Source organism: Propithecus coquereli, unplaced genomic scaffold, assembly GCF_000956105.1.
Source record: "Propithecus coquereli isolate 6110/MARCELLA unplaced genomic scaffold, Pcoq_1.0 Scaffold127, whole genome shotgun sequence".
In the NCBI taxonomy this organism is placed as follows: Eukaryota; Metazoa; Chordata; class Mammalia; order Primates; family Indriidae; genus Propithecus; species Propithecus coquereli.
In genome coordinates, this window is record NW_012136858.1 from 7,284,472 (window position 1) to 7,297,020 (window position 12,549).

General features: G+C 32.2%; 1 protein-coding gene across 1 annotated transcript in view; it reads right to left on the minus strand.

The window, feature by feature from the left end:
* Nucleotides 1-217: 217 nt before the first annotated feature.
* MAP3K7 (mitogen-activated protein kinase kinase kinase 7) overlaps nucleotides 218-12,549 on the minus strand; it is a 71,726-nt gene continuing 59,394 nt past the window's right edge. Inside the window, exons 12-15 of the mRNA XM_012638186.1 lie at nucleotides 8,587-8,692; nucleotides 4,193-4,254; nucleotides 3,061-3,176; nucleotides 218-1,262 (exon numbers count right to left, since the gene is read on the minus strand). Of these exons, the coding sequence (XP_012493640.1) occupies nucleotides 1,082-1,262; nucleotides 3,061-3,176; nucleotides 4,193-4,254; nucleotides 8,587-8,692 (465 nt within the window). The 3' untranslated portion in view covers nucleotides 218-1,081. The remainder of the gene's footprint in view (nucleotides 1,263-3,060; nucleotides 3,177-4,192; nucleotides 4,255-8,586; nucleotides 8,693-12,549) is intronic.

Consider the following 12,549-nt stretch of genomic DNA (forward strand, 5'->3'; position numbering starts at 1 on the left):
AGGCATTCCAGAATGGGCTTGCAAGGAAAATCAGTCGTTACAATATCTAGGATAAGTGGGATACTTGGATTTATATTTACTACTTTAACTTCCTCACTAAATTCTCCTGATTTGCCTGGTTTGTTCTTCTTTTGGTATCATAAAAAGAAATCTAAGCCCAAGCCTTTTAGCTGGGGCAATTATTTCCATTTTCCATTATTTCCCTTCAGTTTTTTCCAAATATATTATAAAACAATTCGATAATCACTGCAGGAAGAAATGATCATTTAAACTAAATCATGTTCTTTTGCCTTTTAATTTCACTTAAGAGATATTAATAATAGTCATAAAAGCTTTATAGTTTCAACATGTAACACACAATCATAGAACTAAAAATCTTTTGCTAAAAAAAAAGTTTAATTTTGTTCAATGTATTATAATCAAATTTTAGTCTAATGAAATCTGGTAAAATTGCTTTCATTAAATACATCAGCTGCTACTTACCTTTAAATATTTTACAGATGGAACTAAGTTCAGTACTGATCCAAGGATGCTGGCATCAAAGCCCTCACCTTTGAATTATCCCTAAAAGTTCTGTATTTCTGTAATGTACCACCAATTATTCTAGATTTATAATACCCTGTCTTTAACTTGGCATATACCATCTTTTGGGAAAAAAAAGTTATTAGTTTTCTGAGATGAGATACAAGAACAAAATCATTCTTGAGGTTCCACCTCTGATATGGAAAAAAGGATGATGTTTGCATATAGCAGCTAGTTTGATATCCTCTGTCCTGCTAGGCTAGCCTTCACACGCTGAGCATGCATATACAGCCACAGTTCAGCGCATCTGTTCTGATGTTGAGAACTGCTGCTTATTCAAGTCACAGATGCCACCATGTTATGAATGAGACAGTAAAATTCCATGTCCACCATGAGAAAAGGAAAACAAACAATGAAACAAATGCAGCAAATATAGGCAGATGGCATTCAGAACACGCCAAAAATCTAACAACACTCATGAATTGTCATTATAAGGGTTTTTCTTTCCTTAAAAAAAAGTCTTTCTTTGCATATTTGAAAATTTAACGGTCCCAGAGAATCATGAAGTGCCTTGTCGTTTTTGCTGCTGACTTCTGATGACCTCTAGCTGTTTTTTGCATTGCTGGTAGTAAGTTGAAAGGCTTTTGTTTTCATCTAAAAGCTTTTTATGTTCCTGTACCAGACGAGATGTATTTTGCTGGTCCTTTTCATCCTGGTCCAGTTCTGCAACTAGTTCTTGCCTAAAAACAAATACCACATAATAAAACATTATAGGTGATGGAAAAATTGGTACCCTACTAGCTGATGACAGAAGCTCAATTAATGGGAACTTTTATTTTGGGTCTAGCATTCCACATCTTAGGCACACTACTCAAATATAATTATGGGCCAGAATGCAAACTATCACCTACTTTTCTGGTGTAACCATATATGTATCATAACCCATTTAATAAGTAACTGTAGTTGGATAATTAGTTGAAGCAGATAAAATGGTAAAATAAAAATTTCATTTAGTATCCCCTTTTTGTGTAGGAAGAAGAAAAAAGGCTGGGGAAGGCTCTATGTGACTATAGGAAAATAACACGAAGTTTTTATTATTCGCAGTCTACTTTTATACTTATATTCATATTCTGAAGTTGCAATCCTATTTAACTATAATACAGAGTGGTAGGTAATAGAACATTTGCAAGCTAATTAAAATAGATGTTATCCAACTTATTTCCTATTTTAAAACAGAACAATGCAAAGTGTCACTTTTAAGCCACTTACATTTGCAAACATTTTCAGGAAAGACTCTTAGTTTTTTACAGTCTGATAAACTTCTTTAAGTCCCTTTTATTTGGCGAGTATTAAGTAGGGCGAGGATACTGGATATAAATGAATACTTAATAAAAAGTCCTCAAAAATAATTTCCTAATAATATTAATATTTCTCACTTTATTTAAAATTGATTAAAACTGTCATAGTTTTCACAACCCACATTCCAATTCACCATTTGTTTTTTACAGCATAGAACTCTTCTTTCAAATGATTTTAAAGTATGACAAAAGTATAGGTTAAATATATGTTATAAGAACATAGAGTATTTTTTCAAAATGAAGTACCAGCAGTTCCACCCTTACTTCTACAATTTCCAGACTATAGTATTTAATTTCCTATTTTGGTTTATCTTTAAGATACCAAGCTGATTTCATTTAAATCATTGTATCAGTAAATAGTGATAGAACTATTTTTTCTTTTCTTTGAAGCACAAACAGAAAACTTTTTACAAATTACTTCAGAAAATAAGAATTTCATTTATTTAGATTAAAATAAATAGATGGAGTCCTATTATACATACTTAAAGTTGCCATGATTTCTTCCTATAATACTTCATTTTAGTTACCACTCATAAATCAGCTACATAAGTATAAAATTTCATCATACTTAAGAAAACCGAAGATACATATACATCTTTAAGAACTGTGAATTCAGTGGTATGGAAATTGGATTGGATTTCTTTAAAAAGGCAGGAAGGCAGTTTTTATAACTCTCAGAAAAACATGTACAGGCATCAAACTCCCCCGGAAATACACTCACAAGTATGAAATAAAGCCCTCTAACAAGTGATCCTACTTCCTAAATATACACCTGGAAAGAATATATCTACAGAAATGTTTCTAAGATAAAACACAGCTGAATGTTAGTAAATCAAATTATTTTACCTATGTCCAAGGAAACAATAAATCTTCATAACAATAAATCTAAACAGCTTTTAACTTTAAAACACTGAGAACATAAAACACATGGGTATATAGCACCAGTTTATTTTCCTTAGTACTAATATGACATAGTCAAGAGGACTGAGTTCTAAATGAAAAATAGTCAAAAGGTATTTAAAACTTAAACATGAAAATAAATCTCCAAATTGGAAATACACTTAATGACTAATTTTAAAAATCATAAAGTTTTCATGTCTTCAAACAATATTGCACCTTAACATATTTTAAACTTGAAATACTAATGTGTTTTTATTTTTATTCATAAAAGATAACTTACTTTCTCTGTAATAATAATGCAATTTCTGTTTGAACTTTCATATATTCTTGTGCCATTTTACAATGCTGTTCAAATACTGCCATAGATTCTTTGGAGTTCGGGCATGGTGCTAGAGGCTGAAAATAATCAGGAATGTTAAAACATAATTAAATCAAATTTCAGTAGCTAGCTGAGAGTTGAGACTGTGATATATTTTTATAGCACTAAGGCAATGATCTTTTATTAATAAAGTGTTAAACTATGCCCTAGAAAATCTCAGTGTCCTTTTGTCAGAGTTAGCTAAGAATTTAAATTTACTTTTGCTGTTTTAACACTTTTATTTTTTACAGAGAACCACGACTAGAAAACTTGTAGCCTCTGGTATGATGTTTCAGGTTGCCAAACTGTATTATGCCTAAAGATGTTTATAGCCCCCTATACTCATGAAGAGGCATTGAAGGGAATTATTTACATTTTCCGTCACTATGAACATAAGAAGGTATCACAAAATATGTTAGAAATAGCTTATAGGACACATACACACACGCGTATTTTTTTGAGACAGAGTCTCTCACTCTGTCGCCCAGGCTAGAGTGTGGTGGTGTCATCATAGCTCACTGCAACCTCCAACTCCTGGGCTCAAGTGATCCTTCCGCCTCAGCCTCTCAAGCAACTGGGATGACAGGAGTGTGTGTGGCAAATTTTTTTAAAAAATTTTTTGTAGAGACAGGGTCTCGAACTCCCGGCCTGAAGTGATCCTCCCGCTATGGCCTAACAAAGTGGAGTTTTATATTTCAATGCACTAAAGTTAAAGAGTAAAAATGCTATGCTTGGCAGTCTTGAAGAAAGATATTAAGGGATATTTCAAGATGACTGTCAGGATAAGAACATATTATTATGCCAATTTTAAATTTGATTAACTTCAGATGTAGCAATTAAAGTATATAAAAATGTAAAAAAAACCCTGAATAAATTTGATTAACTTAACTAAAAGAATTGTTTATTTTAATTTGATTTTTAAAAGTTTAAGGAGGCCAACTAAAAGCATGAATAAATGAATATAAAATGATGGATAGGAACATAATTGTCAGCTTCAAAGATAAATTCTCTCAGAAGAAAAAAGTAAACTTTCACTGGGAAAGTACTCCTTTACCTGTAGTTGGTGATCCAGTGTAAGATAAGCCATTGGGATGGAGTTATCTGACCCATTGGTATCTGGAATACAAGCATATGTTTCATTTATTTCCTGTCATAATTATACAAAAAGCAAGAAAGCATGCATGAAATGCTTTTTTCCCCCTAAAGTAAATGACATGTAAAATAAAAGTTACTGCTACTGGCAATGAATAGAGTTTATTTTTGAATTCTAAAGGTAAAAAAAGGACATCCAATTACCAGATAATTGGATGCAATCATGTTCTCATACCTACAATTAAAGTTGGCTACAAACTGAATAGAAAACAACAATAAAGCTTGTCTTTGTTTAACTAAAAGCAAAAACAGTGATATGAGACCTTTATATTTTGAGACTCTTGCTCTGCCCACTGAGCCAGCCGGGAGAGTCTGCAGGACCTTTACGTTTTAAGTTTAACCTTAATGGACCTACCTATTCAAACCCACATCTCTTTCTTCTCTTTATGGTGAGACGTTTACTTTACATAAACCTGTGTCAACTCTGTTAACATCAGTGTTTAATAGGAAACGGGAGAAAGCAAGAGACCCTTTCTCTTCCAGTAGATCATTTTCAATTTATATAGATTCTAACGTGAAGCCCCTCCATCTTACCCCCCAACAAGAATCACTGCAGAAAATGAGAAATGTTATTGATGACAGTGTATTACAAATATGAATAGTATGGAAACAAAAAAGAGGTTTAGAACTGTGGCTCAACGTCATGCCAAAAATAGTTAAATTGGTTAATTCTAACAACCAATCAACTCTATCAAACTATTTGAACAGAAAGTGTTTGTTGATATTTCAAAACAGGTAAAACTGTTATACGAATTGATTGAGATGCATGAGATGGTCTCTTCCCAACATGAACATTTATGTAGAATAGATCCAGAAGTAAGCAGAGTAACTATGAAGTAATATAGACTTTGCTACTTCAGAAGTAGCTGCTTTCCCACTGTTGGTAGAGAAAAAATGAGCTGCATGAGTGAGCTGTTCAGCTCTTTTCTGGTAAGTAACTTCCTTGAAAGAGCGGTGTAAAGGGAAGGTCAGGATGACAGCAGAGGCACTGCACGCAATTGAATAAAAAACTAAGACAGTTTGATAGTTCAGTAACCTTTTAACTTATTGTTGACTGATATTCCAGGATTTTTAAAAAGCCATTGAGAATGTGCTTGCAAGTAACTTCAAAAGCAAATTAGCTAAATCAGGCCAAATAGATAATGCATATAAGGAATACCGTGCAATGCTGGCATATAACTAAGCACTCAACACACAGTGGTGGCTGTTATCATAATCGACATTATTATTACCGATACCAAATGGAGGATTAGGAAGAAAGGGCAATTTTAATAGTTAAATATGTATTTAGATTAAAAAAGTAATGTTTATGAAATACTAGAGTGTAATAGAGAAAAAAAAACCCACTAGAGCCTTGAGGTACTTATCCTAAATCATCTACAGTACTAACTCAAATATTTTTTTTGAAAAGGCTAAACAAGAAATACACTTAATTTGTTATTTCTTTGACCAAATCTCTCCCTATGCTCTCATGCAAATATTGCCTTCCACAAAATCAAAACTGATTAAAAATGATTTCCTTCTGACTTAACAGGAAAAATTCAGTGTACTTAAAAAAGGTTTTCTCAATTTAACATTTCCATTCTTATTAATCTTTCTTAAATTATTGATACCCTATATTTCCCATTATATTAGCATCCTGTATCTCATATATGTTTTAGAATTAAGTATAATACATCAATGTTTCATGGTAATCTGGGAGTGGGAAAAAGTCCAAGGATTGGGCTATTCAAACAATTTAAGCCCTTCCATAGAGAGGAAACTAAGATTCTTTATTGAATTTCAGTTTTTCTCTAAAACCAAGAAGTGGGATTTTACTTTCTCACTTACAAATTGAAATTGAACGTCTAGTCTTTAATAGCAATAATTGGTCACAAGATAGCAAGGTTATTTAATGAAAGTTTGTTTTTTTAATGTTTCTATTGCTAATCAAATCTAACCCCTTCTCCTCAATGTCAAAACTCACATTGGTTTGGTTAAATGATGCAAATTCTCCTTTCTACCCACCCGCCCAAAACACAACACTTGTACCATCTCATATTTTCTGAGTATGCATTCCTTCAGTGGGATGCTGTCTTCTCCTTTCTGCTTTATGACTAAAGAACAAGTCTCACTGTTTATGAAAAAGTCATGGACTATGCCAGGCCTTATTTAATTGATTTCTCTCTTGACTAGTAAAATAGCTTGTACCTGTAAACTTAGTAGTTTATTAAATAGTATGATGAGTTTATTTTTAATGTGTCAGTATCACGAGTTTAATCACATTGGGAAGAATTAGCCATGTCTTTTATGTCTATCTTTGCAAGTACTAAGCCCAGAAGAAACCCTGGTGAGTTTGCCTCTCTGTGGCTCCCTCTACTGGATCTAGATCTCTTTCTCACTAGATCTCTCCATATCTATGTCTTTCTTTATATTCATTATACTATAAATAGAAACTGAAGAGCACTCATTATTTGCAATGATTATTAAATTGTTATGCTCTTTAGTTTTCTCTGAAAATACACAGAAACTTCTTTTATTTTAAATTTAAAAAATCTAATTAATTAGGTTTACACTCAATTTTTTCATGGGGCAGTGGCCCTTCTAAGAAAAAGACTTTACGTATCTTCTTCCTATAATTTATTCTATTACTTGTTTATCAATACTTTTCTTAAATATACTGAAAAGCTGAATTAACTACAAAGTTAAACCAGTGTCTCAACTTCTAAAATGCATTCAAAATTATTTAAAAATGATAACCACTATTTGCAATGTATTTCAAGGCAAAGACAAAATTCAGCTGATATTGCAACCTACTTCTAGCTATTGGTATTTTGTGGTATTTTTAGGTATTGGAAAAGAAAATAATGACACAGGAATTGGAAGAGTAGGAACACACATGAAGCCGAAATACAGAAGTTATGTGAGAGATACTTAAAAAAATTTGATTTTAACCCCATGAATTCACAATTTGCCATGCTGTTGACTGCAAGTATAGACTAGTTTAGACTGAAGTTAGGGGGCTCTGCAAACTGAGTACCAGACCCCACAAATTTTAATGTCAGGGAGAGTATTCTTGTCAGACAGTTCAGGAATCAAAATGAGTTGGTATCATCACCTGAATATTAATAATAAAATCTGCCAAGAGCACTTCCCTGTCTATTCACTGGGGAGGAGCATGTCTGTGATGAATTCTGCACATTTGCTGACTGTGGTGAATGCCCTGGACAATTCTAGGTTGAGCGTGAGAGGGGGAAACTTAGACAAGTTTTTGTCACCACTAAATTTAAACTTACTAAAAACTAGAGAGAGTACGCCCCTGGCTAAATAAACACTGTTCTATCTTACATGACACAGAGTAAAAACCACCCAGTTAATTTTTTAAATTAAATTATAAACTTGACTAAACACCCCAGATAACTAAATACTTGAGTCATATTTTAGTTTGTAAATAAGAGGCTGACTTTTAAATTTTAATTTAATTGCCACTATGAATAACATAGTTGATCTTATATAAAATCCCAAATGCTTTGATTTTCCAAGGTCTAACAGATCATCTTTCCCTCTCTGACTTAATAAAATATAAATAAAAATTTTCATTTAAATATACTTGAGAGTATTTATCAAAGTATTCTGTTAACATGAGGGAAAGTTAATTCCACTATAGCACATCATTTCTGGTTTGCCCATAATGAAACTATTCCAATACTACCTTCAGATGGGAAGGTCACTAATATTGTGACCAGTTAGTTATTCATGTTTGGGAGTTTAATAACTCTTAATTCACTTTTAAAGGTCTATTTAATAAAATATTTATATAACTGAAATAAAGTCTCCTATCAGTTAAAAATGATTCAAAAGGTCAATAGTCAGAAATTTTCTTCTCACTAAGGTATGATATTTTATGTCCTTAAAACAAAAGACTGAGATGAAGATGATGATGATTTTTGCCATTCTGATTTTAGTTATTTAAAAGATAATGATTTTACTACTATCCCAGCAGAATAGATCCTAACAGGAAAACCTCAGACTTAAATATCAAGAATACAATATACTTCTTAACTGGAAAAAACCCAAAACAAACTTTTTTCAAAATATATGTTTAGCATCTGGGGGAAAAAAAATACAGAGGGCAAGGCAGTCTTTTAGTACCCACAAAAACATTTTAAAATTTATTGCTAAATAGTTGATTTTATTAATATGTAAATCTAAACTATTGTGTAACGCCTACCTTTGCAAAGATTAATGACACAACTAAATGAACATAAACATGATGAATTCAATTTTATAATTATAATGAAAAAGTAGACTGGTCACCTGTGGAATCATCAGGGGTCCATGGATGACTTCGAGTTGGCTTTTCTGAGGTTGGTCCTGAGGTAGTGATCATTCTGACACTGGGACTGGATGACCTACTGCTCACCTGTAGGAGGAAGTGACAGGAGGAACAAAATGTGATCTTTGACTAAAAAATGACAAGATGTGTGCCTATAGTCCTGGCTACATGGGAGACTGAGGCAGGAGGATCACTTGAGCCTGGGAGTTTGAGGTTGCAGGGAGCTATGATGATGCCACTTCAGTCTAGCCTGGGCAACAGAGTGAGACCCTGTCTCTCTCTCTCTCTCAGAAAAAAACAACAACAAAAAACAAAAACAGAGAGAACATTTCCATTAAAAGGCAAAGGTAAGAATTCAACTTCTATTAGTAGAAATCCCTAAAAAACTCTTGCAAAAAACAAAATAAACCCTCTAAGAATGTTCTATATATGTAAAAATTTACATGCTCTCACATATGATCATATGATACCTCTTAATAATTGATGAGCTTTGTAAGAAAGTTAAGAGAAGTACTCTGAAACCAGAAACAAAGTAAGATCAGGAGACTAACAAGTGCTTATGCTGCTATCTCTGGGGATTTCATGGCCTAGAGCTTTTGTTTTGACAGCCTGCTGCACTCAGAGGAGCAGACCAGAAAGCCTTGGGCCTTTGTAGGATAGGAGTAAGATTGCAGAGACCTCTCTTTAAAGCTAAAACCCAGCAGAGGCATCGCTCTCAGGGAAAAGGTGAACTAGGAAAAAAAAAAATCTACCCTATACAGATAGCAAATAAATTTGTCTGCCTTGGTAGTGGTTCTGGGTAGAGGACAGAAAATGTATTTACTGTGAAATCTATAAGAAGTTTACAGAATTGATGGAAGATACAATAAATCCCAACCACAAGCATAAAAAATAAGAGAAAATCCATATCCTGACTTTAACATGGAGTATATATAGTCAGATTCTACAAAGTAGAAACAGCAGCCGGAGAGAAAAGTTAGATTACCCACTAAAGAATACCAGTTAGACTCTCAATAGCAACAAAAGAAGCCAGAATAAAGTAGAACAGTACTTTCAATGTACTGAAAGAAAATAATTGCTAACTTAGAATCCTTTAGCCAACAAAAATGTGAAGAATGAGGCCAAAATAATATTCTCAGATGGACAAAAACTGAGTTACCAGCCATAGATTCTTACCACAGAAATTTCTCAAGCATGTATTTTTGAAAGAAGAATCATTTTTCCTTGGTGGAAGGGCCAAGATGCAATCAAGAATACTGGTAAACAAGGGAATAAATCTACACACTGAAAATATTCAGTGATGAAAACAGTGACTAATTTACATTTGCTAAACAAATGAATAAATAATATGGTACTAAAATTCTTAACAACAATAGCATAAGCAAAAAGAGCACTGATTTTAAAATCCTTGCATTGTTCAGGGCGAGGGTATAGATGTTAATTAGGTTGGGCATGAATGTTAAAATTCAAAGGTATTTACTAAGTAGTAATATATAACTACCAAGCCAGAAAGAAAGATAATGGAATGAGAAATAAATTTATTCAATTCAAAAGAAGGCAAGAAAGAAGGAAAAAAGAAAGCAAAATAAATCATAAGAGGGAGTAATCTATCAGTAACCACAATAAACGTAAATGGATTATGATATTACATTAACAAAAATCAGATTATTAGGCTGAATTAAAGGCTGTTTATAAGAGACATACCTAATTTAAAGAGACAGAGAAAACAGAAAGTTGAAGGATAAAAAAAGATAACAAAGCAAAAACTACCCAAAATAAAGTCCCTATATTAGTATCAGGGAGGATATATTTTAGAGCCAAAAAAAAATTACTAGAGAAAGAGATAAAATGATAAATGGTTCAATTCAGAATATGACAATTCAAAATTTATATGCTGTATATACAAACAGATAAAGCAAAAAAACTTCAAGGAAAAGGGACGCATCACCCTCATTGTGAGGTATTTTAATACTCCTCGGTAAAGGACATATAAAAGCAGATCAAAAACAAAAACACTTCTAAATAACTCACTGATCAAAGATAAAACAAAGGGAAATTAGAAAATACCTTTGGCATATAAGAGCAAAATCATACACCAAAGAGAACCAGTGATGAAATGTGTAACTTACTTTTAGGATATTGTCACCCTTAGTAAAATAAGTATAGATATATTATGAAATTATTCCTGAATCCTTTTCACCTTCTTTGACTGAGAGCAAGCTTTGATGATTTAAGAAGAGTACACTGATTTGCCCATAGTTATAATTACTATTGTAAATCAAAAGCAATTTCTCTTCAAAGTGGTGGCAGACTAGGGTTTCAAAGTCAGTGTAATGCTAATAGTTATGCTAACATTTTGACATTTTAAAAGGGAACATGTTTGTGACATGTGAGAATCAGTATCAGTTGAGAAATTAAATAAGATACAGTATAAGAGTTAGGTTTTCAAAATATAAGAATGGATTTAGTATATTAAAAGGCTACTGTACATTTATAATATTAAAATAACTAAGTGTATTTGGATCTAATGTGACTTATATAGTACTCCTTAGGTTCAAATCTTTACCAAGAGAATTCTCTGCTACATATTTCATTTTACCTTCTACTTTCCAAGAAATGCTTAGCACCTCATGTGCATGCTTGTTAGTTCCATTTACGATTTCCTGTAGCTATGAAACTAAGAAATGAGGCTAATACTTTTATTTCAAGTTTCCAAACTGGTCTTTCTTTAAAACTATAAATGAATTAGATTTAAATCTATAAATTAAATAAATATTTATATTTCAAGGAATATGTATCTCAATGAATAACATAATATGCTAACAGGCACGTATAAAGAAATATTTAAAATAAGCCATAATTTCTGAATACACAAGGCATAAATAAGAGGAACAGGTAACATTTGACAACTGAAAAAAAAACTAGTTTGTAGCTAAATTTATGTTCCTTCTTGACACTAACTACAAAAGAAGTCTTATTTTATAGTAGCCATTTTTTTTAAATCACTGGTGAAATTCTGATAGCCATAAATGTTCTCAATCTATTAAAACTCATTTAAGTTGCTCCTTCCTTCAAGACATTTACAATAACTTTATTCTATTCTCACATAAACTGCAATGTTTAAGAGATATTAGATAACTTTGACTTACTACAAGGATCAGATATGACAGTGGTTATGAGAGTACAGAAATGCCATGTAGCAATTTAAGGCAGTAAAAGAATACTAAGCCAAATTTAAAGTGAAGGGGCAATTTACCATTAGTAGACATGAACTAGAACTGGCTTTTGACCAGAACTTTATCCTTATATTTATAAAAAGGAACTAGAAGTCATTTTACAGACAAAAATAGAGTTTAGCTTTTTATGTCTCACCTGAAAGACTGGGAAAATATTTTTGTAAGTCGAGAATTTATGCCCAGTGTTGCTATGTGGACTGACATTTAAAAGCTATTTAAGACCCTCAGAAATCTTAGTTGCTAAAATTACACACGCACAAAACACAGAGATTAAATGCTGATTTATATGATATTCTTGCTGAAGTAAGATTTCAATAATACAAATATTTTAAAAAATGGGTATAAATTGGTAATGTGGATATACATGGGTACTTCCTCTATTATGGTAGTCACAGATAATTCAATTAAATCGATATATGACAGGGTATAGTGAAAACACTCTAATCCAAAGGTATTGGCTCAATCTAATTCTGGCTTCACTACAGTTCTTCATAAGGAAGTTTTAAGATTTTATTATTCTTAATATGGTCTTCTCCAATAGAAAGGTATACCATGAATCAGGAATTATTTAAAACTATTATGTTAGTTTCCGATTTACAGCTTTAAAAGAAAATCTATTTACACAAAGGAGGTGCAGAATGAGGTCAGACAAAAGTGGTCTAAGTCACATCCTCTAAATACATAGTAATAATAGATAATATCTCTCAA